This window comes from Accipiter gentilis, chromosome 7 (genome assembly GCF_929443795.1).
Source record: "Accipiter gentilis chromosome 7, bAccGen1.1, whole genome shotgun sequence".
NCBI classification, from domain to species: domain Eukaryota; kingdom Metazoa; phylum Chordata; class Aves; order Accipitriformes; family Accipitridae; genus Astur; species Astur gentilis.
The window spans coordinates 7745565-7764898 of record NC_064886.1 but is presented as its reverse complement, the minus strand read 5'-3'; the positions used below and the strand labels follow the sequence as shown (position 1 = coordinate 7764898).

Genomic DNA, 19334 nt, shown 5'->3' with positions numbered 1-19334 from the left:
ACTTCCCAGGAGAAAAGAAGCTGCTATTAATAGAGCAACTTCAGGCAAAAATTGAGGTTAGGCTTTGTGGAATTGGAACTGAGATTCTTCAAACAACCTGAACTTAAACACTTACAGGTCATAAAGCTGCTTGTAAAGAAGATAAACATACCTATTTGCCTCTATAGGTGGATGTTGTTGGGTTAGTCGCTATATATCCCTGTACCTCAGGCTCTCCATTACGCCACTGGTAGAGTCAGGTGTCCCACTTCAGCATCCTGTTCCCAATAGGTCTCTTAAAATGAGCAATCCCTAAAACACAGTGCAAAGCAGACCCAGGTATGCTAAGAATGGCTGTGATGGACACTAGGTTGTAGGACTAGTAAGTGAGATGGTTTATTTTGGCCCAGTGCCTTTGATTGAAAGGGGCTGGTTAATAAAAACTCTGAGGCAGAGCTCCTGCGAATTCTGTTTGATGGTTGTAAAAGGCTGTGAAAGGGGAGGAAGAAATAGCTCATGCTGATGTATTGGTCGACAAGCTGGCTTTTCAGACTTACTAAATGGGAGGCTGAGTGCTTGAGGCATGTACTGAAGGAGATGGATGTTGGGCATCAACGCTAAGGTAGGACGGGCAATAAAGCAGCAGAGACAGAATGCTGTTTGAAGATATCAAAGGATATTAGAACCGCTACAGAAATGATAGCTAATGCTGAGAATTTAAGAAAATTGCTAAATACTGAGGACCGCGAGTGCTTTTGGCACAGGGAATGCTTAGGAAAAGTTTAGCAAAAATACCTGAATTGTAGCTAAATGGAAGGAAAAAAAGTATGAGGGGAAGAGGACAAGATGAGGAAAGGCTTCAGGGCCCTAGCGAGGTGCAACATGCCAGTGAACTTCAGAGGACTTTAGAGTTTTGCTTTGGTTGTTTCAGTCTTTAACTCTGGTATATTCTCAGTGCCCTGAGAGGGAATTGCTGTTAACGTTCATGGGAGTTTTGCAGTTTAAAGTCCTGTGGAGTTAATACTTCATATTTGAATCCAACAACATTTTGCATTTTAGCAGGAGCCTAAAGTGATATACAACATCTGTGTAGAGCATTGCTGAAATTCCTGATAAATGAGTTCCAGAGGCAACCTTCCATTTGTGGGACACTTCACAAAATCTGCCGCACAAAAAGAATAAACTTTATCAGCCTAACTCTTCAGTGGCCTGGAAAGTTAAAGAACTGGAGTCTCCTATTTGGATGATGGGAGGGACAGGAGTCTGTTCGTCAGATGCTGATGCACTTGAGACTTACTTGTTGTTGCTGACAACTGGTATGTCACATAAGCTCAGCATAACTGGAGGCACTGAAACACTGGGGGATAGTCTGTTGATAGTCTGTGCCTAAGTTTCCTCTTCTATGATACAAGTAGCCTTTAAAATGAATGCTGGTTTTCAGCTTATGGGGTCATAGAGAAGGTGGTGACTGTGAACTGTAAAATATTATTGGAAGGTGGTTGAATTATTTCAAGTTATACAATACGAATGAAAACAGGGCCTTTGTTTGCTTCAGACATCTCCTGCAGTATTGGAGAGCTGTTGCTGTCCCTACTTTGTAGCAAGGTTGCTTCTGTCAATGCCATCCAGATGTTGTATCCTCAGGGTTTGTCTAAACATGGTTTTCACTGCGTGGTGTTAATAGCTCTTACGCTGGCTCCCAGCGGGGTCCCACCCTTGTACTTTCACCTCCGTGTTTATCCACTTTTGCTACCCTCCCACTGCTTTCTTTTTTTTTTCTTTTTTTTTTTTTTTTTTTTTTTTTGCTATTCAGCTGTCTTGATACAACAATATTGGGGGAATAAATCTTGCCTCCTTTTTTCATATGGGAGAGAAAAATAAACAAAAAAAGGAGGGACTAGAAAGCCCATTACAGAGGAACAGTGGATAAGAGCAGACCTGAATATTTCTACCCCTGGGACCCTTTCTAGCAGAAAAGAAGCAGTGTAAATTTTGGAATAGGTAAAACAGTGCAGGATTAACCGTTCTGGAAGTCATCTCCTATTAAGATACTTGTGGTGTTCAAAATGGATTGATTTAAATGACAAGCAGGAAGCTCAGGGCTCTGCTCATATTCACTGCATGGTATAACATGAATGGCAATACCTGCATAGGCACACTCAGGTGTTGCAAGAGAGGAGGTTCAAGTGCTTGCTCTAAGATGGCATTTGTCTGCTCTGCTCTTCTGTTGACAAGTACCAGGTGATTTTTAGCTAAGCTCAGGAAAAGGTTATGAAAGTTTTTTCCTCTTCGCTGGTGGGTGAAGAAGGGATGCTGTGGATGTGCAAATGCTAAGGGATGAAACTGAGCACATCCTCTTCAAAATGTGGAACATGATGGTGTCATTGCTCAAGGCATTTAGTACTGAAGTCAGTGTAGGAGATAACTGCTTCAAGCCCGCATGGCCGTAATCCAATCAAAACTTCATTTTTTGCCTGATTGTGTTGGCCTGAGCAAGTCAAATGTTACCCAATTTTCTGACCTAGTTCTGTTTTGTGCCTCCAGGACAAACTGTTATATGCTTCTGTCTTTTCAGATATGTGTTTTTGAATGTGTTTGTGTGAGTTCCTGAACCATTTCAGAGGTGTGGGAGAGTAGTATAACAGTCAAGAAAAAATTGTAAAAGCTTCTAGCTGGATTTTTTTTTTCCCCTCTCACTTTTGTTTTCTTCTGATGGCTTTATCCTAGCAGAAGCAATGTGTTCCTTCATTTGTACTGTTGCAATGGCATGGATTTAACAGAGCTGTGCCTGTGACATCCCAGTGTAGGTGATAGCTTCTTGATGAAAGATGTCCTGCATCATGAAGCTTTTGGCTCAGGCTGGACTTTTCATTTTAGGGTAGCTGCTGTGGTATTGGCCTGAGTTAGGCTGTTTGAGATTGCCAAAAGATCTTTTAAATGAGGTGTTAAGAAATAGACGGGAAGTAAATCCCGTGAGTTTGTGAAATATTTGTTTTTTGAAAGGTAAGAATGGTTCCTGGGGTACAGGAGTGGGTCAAAAGGGAAGGGCTTGACTCTAACTGCTGCTACTGACCTAGCATTCAGCATGCAGCTGCCCATCTGCAAAATGGGAAGTGCTTGCATTTTTCTCCGTTTTGTGAAGTGGCTGAGAATCTATGGCTTAACTGTGATGGAGTTGTAATTCAAAGATGCCCCTTGTCACTGTGGTTCATTTATCCTGGTTTATAACATTCAATTGAGAAATTTCTCTTCCTTCCAATATTTTGCTCGCCTGATACTTAATTGTGCATTGGTTGCATGAGCCAGGCTTGGCTCGACTGAAATGAAGCCACATTCATGTAATAGAGTTATGCTGTAAATGAATTTTCCTCTCGGTACTAAATGTGGGACACCAGTCAAGTAGGTTCTGCTGGTCTAATCATACTCTGAAGTCCTTCACTGCAGGGTCAAAGGTCAGCACAATTGTGTGTGTGCATGAGGTTGGTTTTTTTAATAACACAGGTGCTCTAAATAATGTGCCTACACAGCAGTTGGGAGGCAAAAATTTACAGACTGATGTGGTTGGCTTTTGCTTAACATTTTTAATTGGCATTTGGTGTGCTGTGTAAATTTGCCCTGGCTGTCCTTACAATATTTGGCCAGACTTCAGTCTTTTTGCTCTCTCACACCCAAATTACTGTAATTTCTCAGAAGAGTGTGTTGTTTTATATAAAGCTTGCATACCTTGTACAGTTGTGTTTTTGTGGCTATATTACAATATCGTTTTTTGCCTCCTGTGTAAATCCTCAGGTTAACATCCCTGGTGCGTGCTGGAAGTAATGAACTGCATCGTTTCAGGTGCTCAGTAAACAAGAGTAAACCATTTGGCAGTTCCTATGCTATTGCTAAATGGAAAATCAGTGTCACTGCTTTTTCATGCTTTAATTCATTATTAGCTTAAGAAACTTTTATTTCAGAAATGGAGAGAATGGTGTTAGTAACTGTGCTATAATTGCGGTCACAATGGTACATATTCACCCCTTCTTAGAGCACAAGTGATTCCATGGCAAAAAACTGCTATGTGAGGAAGGGCAATTAAAAGGAGTTATTTAAATAAACAGTTTGTACTGAAGGCTTAGACGCACACACACACACACCCCCCCCCCCCCGCTGACCCCTGTTTGGACATACTTGAGGAAAACACCACTCCCTTAGTAGGAACTCAAGTGTGGCTGGTGTTTTGGGTTTTGTTTTGATTTGTTCCAGTTGTGTTTTGCCCCTTGGAGTGAAGTTGTCTTGGGCTTGTCCACCAAGTAAAAGGCTCACAGTCACTTTCCCATTTTCATTTTTTTTCCAAGGCTTCAGCTATTGCACTCTACCTGAAGATTAGATCACTCCTCAGGAGTGGAAGAGAACAGTGTTTGAACTGCTAATACAACCTCTCAGGCCAGTAGGTGTGCCAACTTCAATTACCATCTCCACGAAGGTGAAAGTAACCCAGTTTGAGGTGCACTTAATCATATGTTAAAATTGCCAGAAAAGGTGTAGTTATCTTCTGAGCTATATAAATGCTAAACTGAAATGAGGCATAGAAAGGTGAAATGCACTTTGTCTTTTTGTTAAGGAAATCACAAGTGCCACACCTTTTTGAGAGACAGTGGATGGAGGATATAATGGAGGGCATGGGGGAGGTACAGTTGCAATTACTCATGCCTTCTCAAAGGTGTGTTGCACCTGTTTCCCAAGTGAGCTCTACTGTGTATTTATAGAAATCCTGATTTTCAGAGGAACAGTTGTTGCAGCTCTATGCAAAATAATGAATTCAGAAGCAACAAGTGAGGAAAAGGCAAGTAGATTAATAATATAGCAATTCACATGTTCTCTCCCTTGGGGAATGTTGTCCGTGTTCATGCTGGAAGGCAACGTTTTTCCCTGAAATAAAATTGGAAAATCAGAGGTAAGCATCCCAAAAGTCCAGACAAAGGCTATGAAGGAACTGATGTTAGAAGAGGCAGAGGAAGCTTTCATAAAGCTGTGCTGTATTGCACTGTGGAATGGTTGAACAGTCTCAAGGGGGTTAGAAACCCAGTAAAGCTGCTGGGTGATGCTGCAGGGAACAGACCCACAGTAAGAAGAAGGTTAGGCAGTCTGAATGGGTGTCTTCAATGTCTCTGATCTCGACTTATGCTGAATGAGCTTATTATTTAGATGCTCATAATGAATTAGATAAACAGTGAAATAATTAACAAAGTAGGTACTTAAATGGTTATTGCAGGTTCTAGAGCTGATTTTATTTAGATGAATGAGGTAGTTCGTTCTACCATTAGCTGCGCCCTAGCAAAAAGGATTTTTTTCCCCTTTCTTTTTTAATGAATAAACACCACAAACTGAAAATGCAGTGGGGCTTTTACTGGAAAGACAGCACAATGGTCTGCTTTCTTTAGAGAGGGAACATCAGAGACTTTAAGTGACTTGCATGCAATTTCTGAAAATACTTCCTTGGTTTTCCCAAATGTCAAAAAATTCTCAGGCTCTTTGATAGAGTAGTAGCAATCATCAGTTCATCAAGTGTTGGTATATGACTTTCTGTCTAATTAGATTATGGCTGTAACACAGTATTCCAGGTACTGTTAGGGTACATGCAGGAGTTGATCTCCTTTTTTGCCGTTCTCTGAACTGCCGTTTCTTTTCCCTCAACTAGTCTTTAAGCCTGAGCCATCAGTCAGCAGAGTTCCTTACACTAGAATGCTCGTGGATTCTTCTTGTTACCCCTAGTCAGCTGTAGGACTCCAAATACTTCACACCTGGTGACTGGATCCTAAACTGGAGATTTTTCATGCTGTGACTGCTGGCAGTATTCTGATGTCTTTTCCTGATCAGTGTATGTCAGCTTAACCAAACCTAATAGTCTCTTTATATGTTGTGTGGCTTTTATGATTCTTACTCAGTACAGATAATTTAACAAGACTTGCAAGCTGTTTGCTTTAGCTTTCATTCTTTTACACAACACCACGTGTAGCCTACTGCTTCTCCCAATGAAAAAGAATAGCGGTTACCAGTGGTGTAAACCCCTGACCTCAATTCTGCAGGTTTTCTCTTTATCTGTTGCAATACAGCATCCTGTCTGTGCAAGACTCATGTATATTGTGAGAAAATGCAAGGGGATTCAGAAGAGTGATTCAGATTACTGCAAAAGCTGACCGAGTTTCTGATACTTTAAGGTATGTCACAGATGCAATCTTTTCCTCTCTTCTTTTCTTTTTTTAAAGAACAAAGGGAAAAAGACTTAGGAAGTTGACTGTAACTGCAGAGGCCAGTCCTGGGAGTGGATGCTGCTGTATGTACTCTGTGTGGTGTGGCTTTCTCTTTAAAGGTGTTACCAGAGAGACAAAATGCAGCTGTCATGGAAAGCCTATCTTGGGAGAATGTTATTAGTAAATCCCTAGCTGTGAATTGTTCTTAAGCAATGTTAAATCGGATCAATCAAGGCAATTTTATTTCCCTGTCGTCTTTTGCATGCTCTGTGTGCATGTTAGTCTGGCCTTTCCTTACTAAAACAGTCCAGCCATTTGGTACTTTGCATTCCCTAGTCATTCAGCTATTTTTTGCTATGACTGTTGCCTCCCACTGTTCCCAGAACCTCTCAGAGATCTGGAATGGTAACTGGATGGGGAAAACACTTCTGTTATTTGTTGTTGTGGATTGCTGCATCAGGAGGCAAGTTTCAGGCAGGAAATGGCATTTAAGCACTCTCCATAAAGCTGCTTCTTGATTATTTTTTTTCTTTGTACTTTGATGTTTTGTGTGTTCTATGTATGAAATTGTCAGATATTTTCCCATGTATTCTTCTGAATTCCTTTTGCAAGCCTTTATACTAAGGAAAAAAACTCCTCTGAATTTGGACGGACGCATTAGGATAGTTGTGCTGGTCTGTGTAGTCTATTCCAGTGTAAATTTTATACATTACAGTTGTCCTTGCATGGATTTTATTATTATTAAAAGTGGCTTCACTCCAGAGTAATTGCTCTGCTTTACCAGTGGTTTAATTTTATTTCAAAAGAGCATGTTTTTCCTTCAGGACAGAGTGTTTGCATCAGGAGTTACTCTGAGAAGCTGTAGCTGTATCTTTCCTACAGTCAGCCTCCAGGTAATGTACAACTACAAAAGACATCAAGAACTCATCTGACAACGTGTACTGTGAAAGCAAAAGTTGAGAGTCAGAAACTTCTTGAGAGTTTTTGGTATATTTTTATCTGACAAGAAGTCACTAGCACTTTTTGTCTGGAGAAGTCTTTGCAGGAAGTTCCTTTTAACTCTGTCCTGAAAAACCTGAACAATGTTTTTGTTTTCAAGAGCAGAGAGACTGATAGGTGAAGTAAATCTAAATCAAATGGCTTGGTTCCACTGACTGCACAAACCATGGATTTATAGGTAAATCAAAATATAGCTGTGACTTTTTCGCTTTTCACCAATCCCTAATTGGTATTTCCTCCCTCCCTTTGTCACCTGCTTTCATGTTCTGGCAGCTGAGATGCATTAGCTTCTCATGACCTGCTCGAGTTAGCTCCTCCAAAATACCTCCAGAGCAAGAGCTGTCTGTAAGGGTCTGAACTGACGGTTAAGGAAGGGACCGTGTGTTGCTTCTGTTGTCGGGTGCCTTTTGGGCTATGTTTAGCCATTCCCCCAAAGTTGCACTGCAGACAGGAAAGAAAAAATATGATATTTTTCAAAGGACTGGGCGGGGAGTCGTGGTGGATGTAATCTTTCACCATCAACTGAATCGTCTCTGCATGCAGAGCCTCCTTCAGCATGGATCTTGTATAAGTCCTTGCTTGCTCCTAGGGGTGAAGCTGGCGCTACAAATCACATCTTCACATCTTTTCACCTACTCTGATTTATATAAAATCCAGTTAAAATAATGTTTGCAAATTAGTCCACTGTATAATGGTTACCTTGTATGATAGAAGACAAGGTTTGATCTGGCATGCACTTCGTGTACTTGAAATCATTTCTCCTAATCCATGGTTTCTGATTAAAACCTTTGACTTCCCAGCTGTTGTGCTGAGACTGAAAAGTACTGCAATTTTTTTATATCTCTAACTGGAATTTACATGATGATGTTTCTGCTCTTTTTTCTTCAAAGCAAGCAATGAAGAAACAGAGGAAAACCAAGAGCTGTCTGTGTTTGATTTGCTTGGAAATTAATCATTAATGTCTTCCAGGTGGACAGCAAAAGTGTTATGAAGTCCTCCATATCTGCATGCAGGGTAGTGAACCAAAACAGAATGAAGTGCATGGAAAAGATCCCCTCAAGCCTGAATCCTTGAAAAACAAATAGGTGCCTCTGGGATACAGCTCAGTCTGTATGCAAGGGGGTTACTGAGGTTATATTGACATGATGTTGTGGGTACTGTGGTTACCACTTCTTGAAATCCTTTGTGTAGGCTTATGCTGTATCAGAGTGGCTGGAAACTGAACATTTATCACTTATGTTGTTGTATGCTTTTTACTAGCATCTGGAAGAGAAATACCTCCTCCTAAATGAAATGTCAAAGGATTTAATCATTGGATGGGGCAGATATTTTGAATTAAAGAGGAGTGGTTCATAGCTTTAAGAGACATTTGCCATCTCTCAGAAAGATTAAGTGCTGTACCTACCCTGTGGCACGTTGCAGATCTTTCAGAAGCAATAGAAGTCCCAGACAGGAGGAGTCTTCCCACCTTTGCATTTGCTGCATTCCTAACCATGGCTTTGTGCACTAATGTTTTATATGGATCACTTCAAAAGTCTTGCTTGTCATATGCTCACTATAAAATGAAAATATGTTTGCCAGACAGGTAGTGAAGATCCTGCTGACTCTCATTTGCAGCCTTCTTCACAGCAAATGTTACTCTCTGAAGGTGGCTTTAATTTTTGTTCTAGCTATTATGTACTTGTAAAGAAATTATTATTAGCAAGGCCCTTTCTGCAGCCCCTTCTGTTTATTACCAGCACAACCTGGTGGCATCTTCCTCTGTGGGAAGCTAGTTTTGAACATGTTACAGTCACACTTGTGTATATTGATAACTGTTCCTTTTGTGGTGTGCTTTAACCATTTCCTGCAGCAGAACTGTCTTGTCGAAGTTCTACAGTAGGCTGTTTTCAGCTTCGTTTTCGTGAGGTCTTAAGCGTAGTATTATGGCTGCACCCAAGACCTTTCTGATGTTGCGAGAGCAGTTTCTGTCTGAACAATGGTCAAATGACTGGTACTTGGGCCTGTTCAGCTTGCAGTAGACAGTGTGGTGGTGTACTGGTGGTATGGTAGTAAAACTTTGGAACACAGTATTTTAATTTAGCTGGGACAGTGCTTTTCTACTATAGATGCTGATTTTAGAATATTTCTGAAAGGGAGCTGGGACAGCTAGCTTTGCATCACAGATGCTGTTGCTGCAGTCCTTCACCACTGGGTGTGGTAATTATAGTTGTTGGTGTTCAAGTTTCTGATTCGGACTAAGTGGGTATTGCGTACGTGAGGGAATGCTGAAATTGGAGACCTGGACTAAATAAACATCAAAGGCCTTTGAATCTGCTAGAGAGCCTGCCCTAATGGCTGCTTGTTCTCCATTAATGTGACAAAGGGTTTTGCTGGCCTGTGCACTGTGTAGGTGCATCCAGGGGTTCGGGAAAGGTGGCATTGCAGCGGAGGAGGAACGTCTTGGTGAGGAATTTGTCCTCACGGGTGAGGATGCACAACCTGTGCTAGCACGTGTTTACAAGAGGATGGCTGTAGGACTGCTCTCGCTCCTCTGCTGCCGCAGCCGGCGGTTACTCAGACAGGCTGGAGAAGGATGACTATTATACCAGGAATGCCCGGAGTTGTGGGCCTTACCAGCTGACACTGATGTGTGATGAATAAAGTCTCTCAAGGAGATTGATAACATTGGAAAAATGATGTCACTGTTCAGAGTTGTGCCAGATGTAGTCAGAACCCAAAAATACCTCTCTTGCACCGATGAAAGGAAGTTGAAGGAGAGGATATGGTGGATGTTAAGTTTAGCTTGGTAGTAGTGGCACCAGCTACTGGGAGTGGGTACGTGTAAAGAGTGTAACGGTAAGTGAAAGGAACACTAGGGTTACTGCAGGTAATGGGCCAGTAGATGAGCCGATGGCTTCAGATCAGCATCTTCCTTCTATTTTTGTGCTGTATGCCATACTTGCGTTTGAACTAAGAGCATGTGTTGGCTTTTTTTTTTAAGGCGATTATGAGTTGGAGACTTTAAATGCGTTTTCCGTGACTTCTACATAGATGGGCACACTTTGAATTTGCTGCAAAGTAGAATGTAAATTAGTTTTTTGGATTGACTGAAGTGTCCTGATGAACTTTCTGGGTAGTCACCACACCTGACACCTTTCAGTAATATGGACAGGGCTGCAGTCTTAGCAGCACAGCAGAGCATAGGGGGAATCAATTAATACAGCAGATATTAATTGATAAACACTTCTGCTCTGGGGAAAACCTTTTAGCACGTCCGCTGTTTGGCCCAAGATTGCATGCATGCACGAATGGATAGCGAACATGCTTTCCTGGATTGTCACTTGTTATTTCTCTTGATAGGCTGGGGACTGCCTCTTCTAGACTACCGCTGCCAGGCTTGTAGAAAAGCAGACTGCAGTTAATGCTTGAGCTGTCTCTCAGCCACCAGCGTTCTCACATACAACTGATGTAAACACATGCTGGTTTTCACCATTGCCCTGTGGACTGCTTAGCCGAGTCTGGCCAGCTCCTGGCAGTCTATGGTCTCTTTGTTTTGAGAAGCACACTTCATCCGTGGTGTGCGTGTGGAATTACCAGCTCTGAATATAGCTATTTTATGTATTGAAGCATATACATACACTTGCAAAAAAGAGCTGCTGCATGAATGGGTAGTATATTGTCAGTGCCTTCCTCTTAATATGAAACAGCTTTGTTTGCATCTCTACGTGGTACTGCACTGACTTGAGCATTGTGAACTGAATACTTAATAGTCACTGCAGGGCAATTCAGCTGAATTACAAGCCTCCATTTAATTTATCTTCTTTTAGAAAAAAGTCCAACGGTCTGTTATCGCGATCATATAGCTCCGAGAGAGAGAACAGTAAACTAATGCTTGTGTTGTAGTGTGTTGATTGATGGTTAAGGTCTTAAAATCTCTCCACCTGGTCCTGACAACAAATTAGTTCTCTTGTGAAACTTTTTTTTAATAGTAGTAACAAGATATAACTGGTTTACAAAAGTGATTTGCTGCTGACCATTTGAACTTGCTTGGCTGCTGAAGCTGTGAAATGCTGCTTAATGCTATAAGCAATGGATTTCACTGATAATTTCTTCTTCTGTGGTGTTGCTGCAGGTGTGAAGGTAATATTCTTGAAGCAATTCATTCAGTGATTTGTTCTGAAGTTTTTAACTGTGTAAAATTCCGTTAGACTAATTATAAGGTTTTATATTGGTATTTGCTTTACTTCCTGCTGAGTATAAAGATAGAAACCTGTTATTGGAATGCAAATACCCTATGATGGAAAATCACCTTCATTGCAAAATATGGTAGTGCTTCAGAATTTGCAGTAGGCTGAGATGTGACCTTACTAGTAGAGGATTGAACCAAAAATGCTTAAGTTAGTCTCCCTTTACGGTTTCTCAGGTTCTTCTCATTACATGAAATACTCTCCATTAAAAAATGGTCTTATTTCTTGTGGTATGTGTGCAACTGTGAAAAGGAGGAGAAATTTCTTCATGAAAGTCTGCAAAGAATACAGAGGCTTATCTGATGATCTTGCTTCCTCTTGGAGGAGTTACAGGTATAAAATGCATTTATGATGACAAAGCAATCTAATCAATTATGTCTTTTAAAAAGCAGTACAATTTCCAAAAGATTTGAAATTTAAATATCCTATTTGAACTTCATGGAAGAAATAGTGAAGTACCTCTTCAGTGCTTGTTCATTGTATCTATTTCTTTGGGAATTTTCAAAGCATCATTAGTACGGGACAACTTGACCTTCTCTTGCAGATAAAATTAATTGTGAATCTGACTGTTGTCCTATATTGTAAATGATGGGCAGAATGAATGGAGGCAGTAGGGCTGGACACGAATGCTGAATGAAGCGGTATTTTTCTCAGTAGTAGCCTTGTATTGTGCCTTCCCCAGCGTACCTTCTGAAGTTGTGCCACTTTGATACAATCATGGCTGCTCATGATGGGTCAGAGAAAGTAGAGAGTTCTGAGTTTAAATGTCTCATCTAAAGAGCAGCAGGTGTCTGGGTTAGGGAAGGACTTACTGCAGCAGCTTGTCAAAAAGTTTGAGAACTTTGAAATTAATTAGTTGAGAATAAAGCATCTTTTATTAATATTTGAGTATCTGTGGGCATGTATAAACTAGTATGATAGAACAGCTGCCACGTGCCCAGTTTCCCTTTCTGAAGGAAAACCTCTGAATACGCCTATAAATAGTGAATAGTAAATGAATAAGAAATCATTTGGTTATTTCTGATTCAGTGCTCTAAGCAGTGCTGTGCAGTATCCAGTCACTTCTGGGTTGTTTATGTGCTTTTCACTTTTTAATGAAGGACTATGGTTTTCATTAGTATAATTTATATTTAATGTCTTTATTGGTATAGTCAAATATCACCTATCAAAATATCACCAGTCTTTTTCAGACACATGCATAACCTCTTCTACTTAGTAGTTGCAGCCTATATCCTTAGCAGGGAAAATCATTAATCCCTGATGAGTGGAACTGAAATGATATATGAAGTCAGCAGAAATCTTTCTACCCAGTGAGCTGGCAGAGCATGTTTATAAGCCAGCAAACTGCAGTGCTTTGCAAAATATTATGGATCCAAAAGCACAATGAATTATGTCTACAAGGTTTACAAAGCTAGGATTAAGAATAGCTGTAACATCTACTGCTGAAGGTATACAGAGCACGTTATCTGGTATATTTTCTGGGTTTCCAAACACATTTTAGATGTCTACTGAGAGCCTGTCATAATATGTTGGATGGCTTTTGTTAAGTGAATGATACGGTTATCCTTAGGTTTCCTTTAATTTTCTAAATGGAGCTGTACTAGTTTAACTTGGCAAAAATATTCCTCTGCATTTTTTTTCTGTGATCAGAGTTGCTGATGATTCCCTATGCAGAAGTTGATTTAATTTCTGCATGTGTGAACTGATAAATGGTGGGAAGCTGTAAATACTGATGTGTTTGGTCACTGTTGACACGGATAATTGAATTAACTGTAGAATCAGGCTAGTTGTCTGCCTGTGGTGTGTGAAGTGTTCATTGGTGTTTGACAGAATTTGTCGTTCAGGATGGATATCTTTGTCTTCCACCCAGATAGCTAGGTTGTTACATTTGCTCTTCCTGATGTGCTGTCATCCCTTGTAAGCAAGATTTATTAATTTGGCTCTGTTTCTGTGTTGTGTTGTTCTTGCACTTCCCCAGTACTTGTGGCTCAGGGCAGTATTCCTCCCCGATCCTGAGCTCATGTGTCAGATGCAGCAAGCCAGCCTGCTGGGAGACTGAAAATGGTGTGGCTGGCACATGAGCTTTTGGTGTGGGAGGTGGGTCGTGATAGATCTGGAGTTGTGGTCCCCGGGAGGGTCTCAAAAAGACCCTTTCTGTCCCTTCCTAAATGAATTGCTCACACGCCAGTATGGAACAGTTCAGGCACAATCAGTTCATCCTGAACGTATGCAGAAGTATCGCTAAGTCACAAGGAAGGCATTGTACTGTTGCTTGTGCCTGTTCGCTTGTGTAAAATCAAATGCTGGGCTTGTGTTCAGGTTTCTTGTATTTTATAATCTCTTCTCTGTCAGTAAGTGCCAGTACAAGATATGCATCTAATGAGAGGTTAGCAACAAAAACATAGTCTAGGCAAACCACATAAAAAGCCAAAGAATGACATTGCATTGTTTGGAAAGCCTTAAAAAAGAATCTTAATATACTGCCGCGTGTGGCAAGAGCTACTGTTTGTCAAAAGACTTAGATGGTGAACTAAAGCAGTGTTAATATGATGAAATTAAAGACTGAATTATTTTTTTTATACTTCCTCTCTCCTCCCCTTTCCTATGACTTTTTCTTCATGTGAAAGCCACTGATTTTTATTTCTTGTGGCACTTATTCTTCCCACTTATGGATTCTGTCTTTTCTCACTTTTTCCTGTTCTCGCCCTCCCCTTTACCTGCCATGCTTTGTTTTGGTTTTGCCCTCCCTGGATAGACTCATGCGTTTTGTAATGCTTTTCTCCTCTGCCTATCTTTTCCTGATGTGCTTCTGGCTCCCAGCATTGCTTTTACATCTCCTTTCTGCCAAACTCGCTCTCTTCCATGCTTAGGTTTTGTCTGTTTTATAACTATGGTACTCCCTGATTTAACAAGCTGAGCTGTGGAGTACTATGGATTTCTGTCAGGCTGTTCTTGAAGATGTCTTCGTTTGTTAAAAATATCATTGTGAATGATGGGTTAGTCCAGATCAGCAAACCTGACTCATGGGTTCAGCAGCACCTTTTTGGAGATATTTTTGTGCTGCTGAGGACTCTGGGAAGGGATTAAAAGACACTGTACTCCCATTAGAAACAGGGTAAACCCAAAAGTTGAAAACTAAAGGAGAATGAACCCTACTAACGTGTGTGTCTGAGGATGTTTCCAGTGCTGTGTTCAGGGTGAGTCCTGGAGGCAGGAACAATGTTTATGACAGGGTGTTCATTACTGGCGGTGGGCTGGCTGCTGCTAAATTTGTACTGATTAAGTCTGTCCAACTGTTTAAAAAAAGGTGGGTGGGATGACTGGCTGTTTATTCTTTGATTCTTTGTAAAGAATTGGAAGAATAATAAAACAACTTCATCTGAACTCTGAGAAAGACAGCTGTGTGTACAGATGATACGAGGACTGCTAATGCTTTATGGAGAACTTTGTTCCTCTAATGCACTTACAAGAATTACACTGTAAGAAACAGTTTACTTCTGCCAAAATTTTAGTAGTGGAGGTGGGTCTTATGGAAGCAGTTCTGTTCTCTCTAAAGGAGAGAAGACAAGGCTGGGTACCTGAGTGCTGGATATTCTGCCAGAACAGATGAAAATGGCATATCCTGCACAATCCTAAATAACAAAGGGAGTCTTAACACAGGAGGCTGGTTCGCATGAAAGTGAGTTAGTCAGTGCTGCCAGCATGTACATAGGGAATTAGGCACTCTGAAGAGTTCTGGCCAGGGTATGAGCAAGCTGGCTAGAAGTTTACTAACACACCGTATCCTATTTGCAGCCTTAGCTTGGCAGGGTTCCTCTGGAAAAATTAAAGATTCCGTTTCCTGGCATAAAACCACAACAAGGAGTGGGAGTGGAACACAGCTGTCCTATCCCTGGGTTGAAACAGCAATCTTGCAGCTTGTCTTGCCAACTGTAGGGAAGTACAGCATTTAGAACATGAATCTAGTTTTATGACTGATGCTTGTTAATAGCAAGTCCTTAATTTCATCCTGTGTGATCTGTTGTTGTTATCTGTGTGTGTTTAATTGAGAAATGGCTCTCTGAAAAGGCCTCTGAGAACCTGTTTGAAAGTGACTTAGATTGCTGGCTCTAGGGCTGTGTCTTGTCTTAATCCTTATCATATTTGAATTTCATTATGAAGTGCCAAACAAAAGCACATCAGAAATAATAATAAAAAAGATATTATGTAAATAATTGGGTGGTTGGCAAAAGTGATTGGATTTTACAATTCAAATGCTTTAATCCAGAAGTGCTGACTGTATACGATGTGCCAATAGGAGTGGTCACAGAAGATGCATATTTCCAGCAAGCGTGTGGAACACTTAGCTAGAGCTGATGTAAAGTGAAAAAAACCCAAACATTTAACTAAGAAATTGAGAGCTATTTTACTTAACTAGTGAAGATATTTACCTCGGGGCAAATGACTTCCACCTTAGCTTAAATGACTTTTCCTTTCTGAGATTCATGCTCATCATGCAGTAATAGCAGTCCTTGCTAAATGGCTTGACTGTCGATATTTAGCATTCTTATTATACACTGAATGGACCCAGTGGTTTCCTGTGAATTTTCTAGGTGACAGTGCCTGGCTAAATGGTCCTCATCTCCTCTTTTTTTCCCCTTTCCTTCAGTCACTGGTTCCTACTATTATGCAGCCATCTGTTACGCTGGTACAACAGGTTTTGGGAGCTGTGCTATAGATAGCACAGCTTGGGGCATAGGACAGACAGTCATTCCTTGGTGGTGGTGGTTTTTCAGTTGAGCTGAGACAACGCTCTGGTTTGCATCTTAGCCTTAGTTGAAGTACTGCTGCTCCAGCTGAGAAGGGAATTCATCATTGCTCACTGATAGGAGGAGAGGGAACTTCTTAAGCCAAAACCGTTGCTGAACAGGGAACCTTCATTGGCCTCTTCTCTGTTTGACAAAAATCTCTTTGTTGCATTTAAGTATAATTTGCTGGGGGCAAGCTGGGGGGAGTCCTTCACAAGCTTTAAATAATTTGTTCTTAGACTGAAAAATCTTCAGGGCAGTGGTCAAGTAGGAGTAGTTGTGTGCATGCACATAAGCACCTCTTCATTATCACATTTCTGATTAAATAGGAATATGTTTCTTATAAATAGGTCCAACCTGTTAAGTGGTTAGCAAAACTTTAGCATTTTTATTACTTGCACTGCTCACACTTGCTGTCTAAAAATAAAAACAAAATGTGTCTGCGTGTGTTGTCAGTCCTCAGCTTCCTGACATTGGGACTAGTTAAGCCTTTATCTGTGAGGCTGAAGGCTTCTCTATCAACTTTCCATTACACCTTTAGGCACTTGAACTGTAGTCAGATTGCCCCTTGACCTTCTCTTTGAGGTGAATAGCTTGGACCTTAGGGCTGGATGAGAGACCTTTCTGATCCTTATCTTGAGCTGTTCTGTTAGCTGTGCCCTGAGCCCACTGCAGCATATCCACATCCTTCCACAGCTGTGGATACGAGAGCTGAACAGGTTGTCCCAGTAGTAACCATGCAGATGCCAAGTAGAGATGATTAAATGTTCTTACTCAGCATTTTGCCCAATATCCGAGTGCTCTCTTTCATATTTTTTTTTCCTTCTCTTTCTACTGTTTATTGCTAGTTTAATGCTGGCTTAGCAAGTCTACCTGCTGTCTTTCCAGTCTGTGTGAGGACTGTCCATGTACAAGTAGGGGTTGTAAGCTCAGTCTTACAAAATAAACAGAGAATGTGTGAAGTAAACGGGTTACTGCAAAAAAAAGCCACTGGTGAATTCTCTTGGGTAGTTGAAAAAGCACAGTAACTGCATCGCACTTGGGAAAATTGTCTTTCTGCTGTAACCTCTTCCATTTGGAAGATTTACAGCTAACGGGCCGGCCTCTGGCTTTGTTGGCTTGTTTGTGTCTTGGTGTTCAAATGGACTTGTCATCCAGAGACCTCCCGCACAGTTTCTTTCGTGCTGTCAGATATTTGCTCTCTGGGGTTAGGTAATATTGAGAGTTGGGCCTCTCTTAGGGGCTGTTCACACGTTTCCTGCTACGTTTTGTTTAGACGGTGGCATTTGGCTGGGAGGGAAGGGGTTGAGATGCAGGGGGAAAAAGTAGAATGTGATTTAACATGGGTAGTCTCTTGGGGAGCTGTTTGGACTGAAGCAGTCCTGCTGTCTTGGTGCCAAGCAAACCTGCTTTAGTGCTTAATAGTGGGAGACATTGGCAAGTACATTCCTTATGAGACGGGTGATTAGATTTATTGTCAATCACTTTGTATTCCTTAGAATGAGAAATAATTTATTAAAGAAACGGCTTTCTTGGAACACAGGCTTAAAAATTAATCAGTGATCCGTTTGTTCTGTCTCCCTAAGGATTATAAAAGCTTTTTTTTTTCTTTTTTGTGTTGTGGCTGTGTGTTTTGCTGCAAAAAGTGTTTTTGTTGTGTAGTTCAGATCTACAGGCAAGATTGTGGGTGGGTGAAGAGATTAGTTAAATTTAACACTGATCTGATATGGCTGCTAGGACACCCAAATAATGTTCCCATCTTGGTCATAATTCAAAGAATGCAGAGACGGTTTACATGGGCCTTGAAGTTAAAAAGCAAATCTCTAAGGTAGTTTTGTAGCAGTGCGAGTAAGCGTGCATTTGTTAGCCTAGAACTGACAGGCTGGGTCTGACAGATTTTTGGTTTAACGCAGTGGTGATGTGTTGAAGTGACTGGGTGTCCTGGTTTCAGCTTAGTTGCTGGCTGGGGTTAAACCACAGCACTGGGGTAGAGTCTGGGACACACGGACTGCATAAAGAAACTTGCTGCTATATTCTGCCAAACTGACAGTTCTTTTTTTTGTTTTAGATGAAGGACCTAGCTTGTACTTCTGACTCCTATGTGCATGTAAGTTTGTGGACTTGATATCTAGTAATACATGGATCAGTTTACTTTTTATTACCCAAACTCTGTGGGGCTGAGAAGAAATGAAAGCTGAATGCCTGTCTTGCAGAAAGGAATGTACAAATGAGTCATCCCACACCACCCTTAATGCCAGCATTGTAGAGGCGGCAGGTGGACGTGAAGGAAAAAACTTGCTGGAAAATTGTAATCCATGATGTAACCTCATCCCACTAAAAACCTTCCTAATTTAGCCTTGGTTAGTTCATCTGAAGGACTCCAGAGAGGAAGCAAGTCAGATCTGTTCTGGGTTTGGTCAAAGATTAGGCATGCAGATTTGCATTGTGTTTGTCTTTGGAAGGTAGTTTGGCAAATCACAGTGAACTCTCTGTACAAATCTTGGTGAAAAAGTAATTTCCTGCTCATTTAGTGTGATTTCCTAGTGGGCAAACTTTCCAGATAAACACTAGCCATGCTGTTGACAGCTAAAAGAAATAGGGCTAGCCCTAACACTATGTATGCCAGGTGTTCGTTCTTTTTTTTTTGCCTTTATCATTTTCATATTAAAAATAATGGTTTATCCTTCTGTTTACTACTTGATCTTTTTTAACCATGGGGGGAGAAAAAGGGCTTCTGACTAAGGGACTGAATGATGAATTGCGATACCCTTGCACGGTTCTGGGTTCTACCACAGACTTCTTATATCGGGGCTCTGAGGCCTGGATTCATCCCCCAGGTTTGATGCTTTCTTGAAGAGCTTGATGTCATTTCCCTGCATAATAGGTGTCAAGAGCTGGATGTGTCCAAGGAGGTAATCTAGTCTGTGCAAGATCTGAACTTTTCTCTGAAGCTCCTATTCTTCTTTTTGACTAAAGTGGAAGAATTAAGTTATTGTGCATTTAGATACCTCACTAAGCTGCCTGAAGATAGATGCTGTGAATTTGAACCTTTTATGCATCCATTTCCTTACCTGGAAGATGTGTGTCCTCACTGTTCCCTCCTAGGA

General features: G+C 41.0%; 1 protein-coding gene across 12 annotated transcripts in view; it reads left to right on the top strand.

Annotated features, from left to right (window-relative positions):
* The window catches only part of ARVCF (ARVCF delta catenin family member), a 297786-nt gene that overhangs the window by 177854 nt on the left and 100598 nt on the right, over positions 1–19334 (top strand). Inside the window, exons 1-3 of one of the 12 annotated variants that reach the window (XM_049807002.1) lie at positions 6092–6179; positions 7037–7105; positions 18296–18334. The exons of 10 other annotated variants lie outside the window; for them this stretch is intronic. In XM_049807002.1, coding sequence (XP_049662959.1) covers positions 18296–18334 — 39 coding nt within the window. In that variant the 5' untranslated portion in view covers positions 6092–6179; positions 7037–7105. Of the gene's footprint in view, positions 1–6091; positions 6180–7036; positions 7106–18295; positions 18335–19334 lie in introns of those variants that run through there. One more of the 12 variants, XM_049807003.1, reaches the window with a different exon arrangement.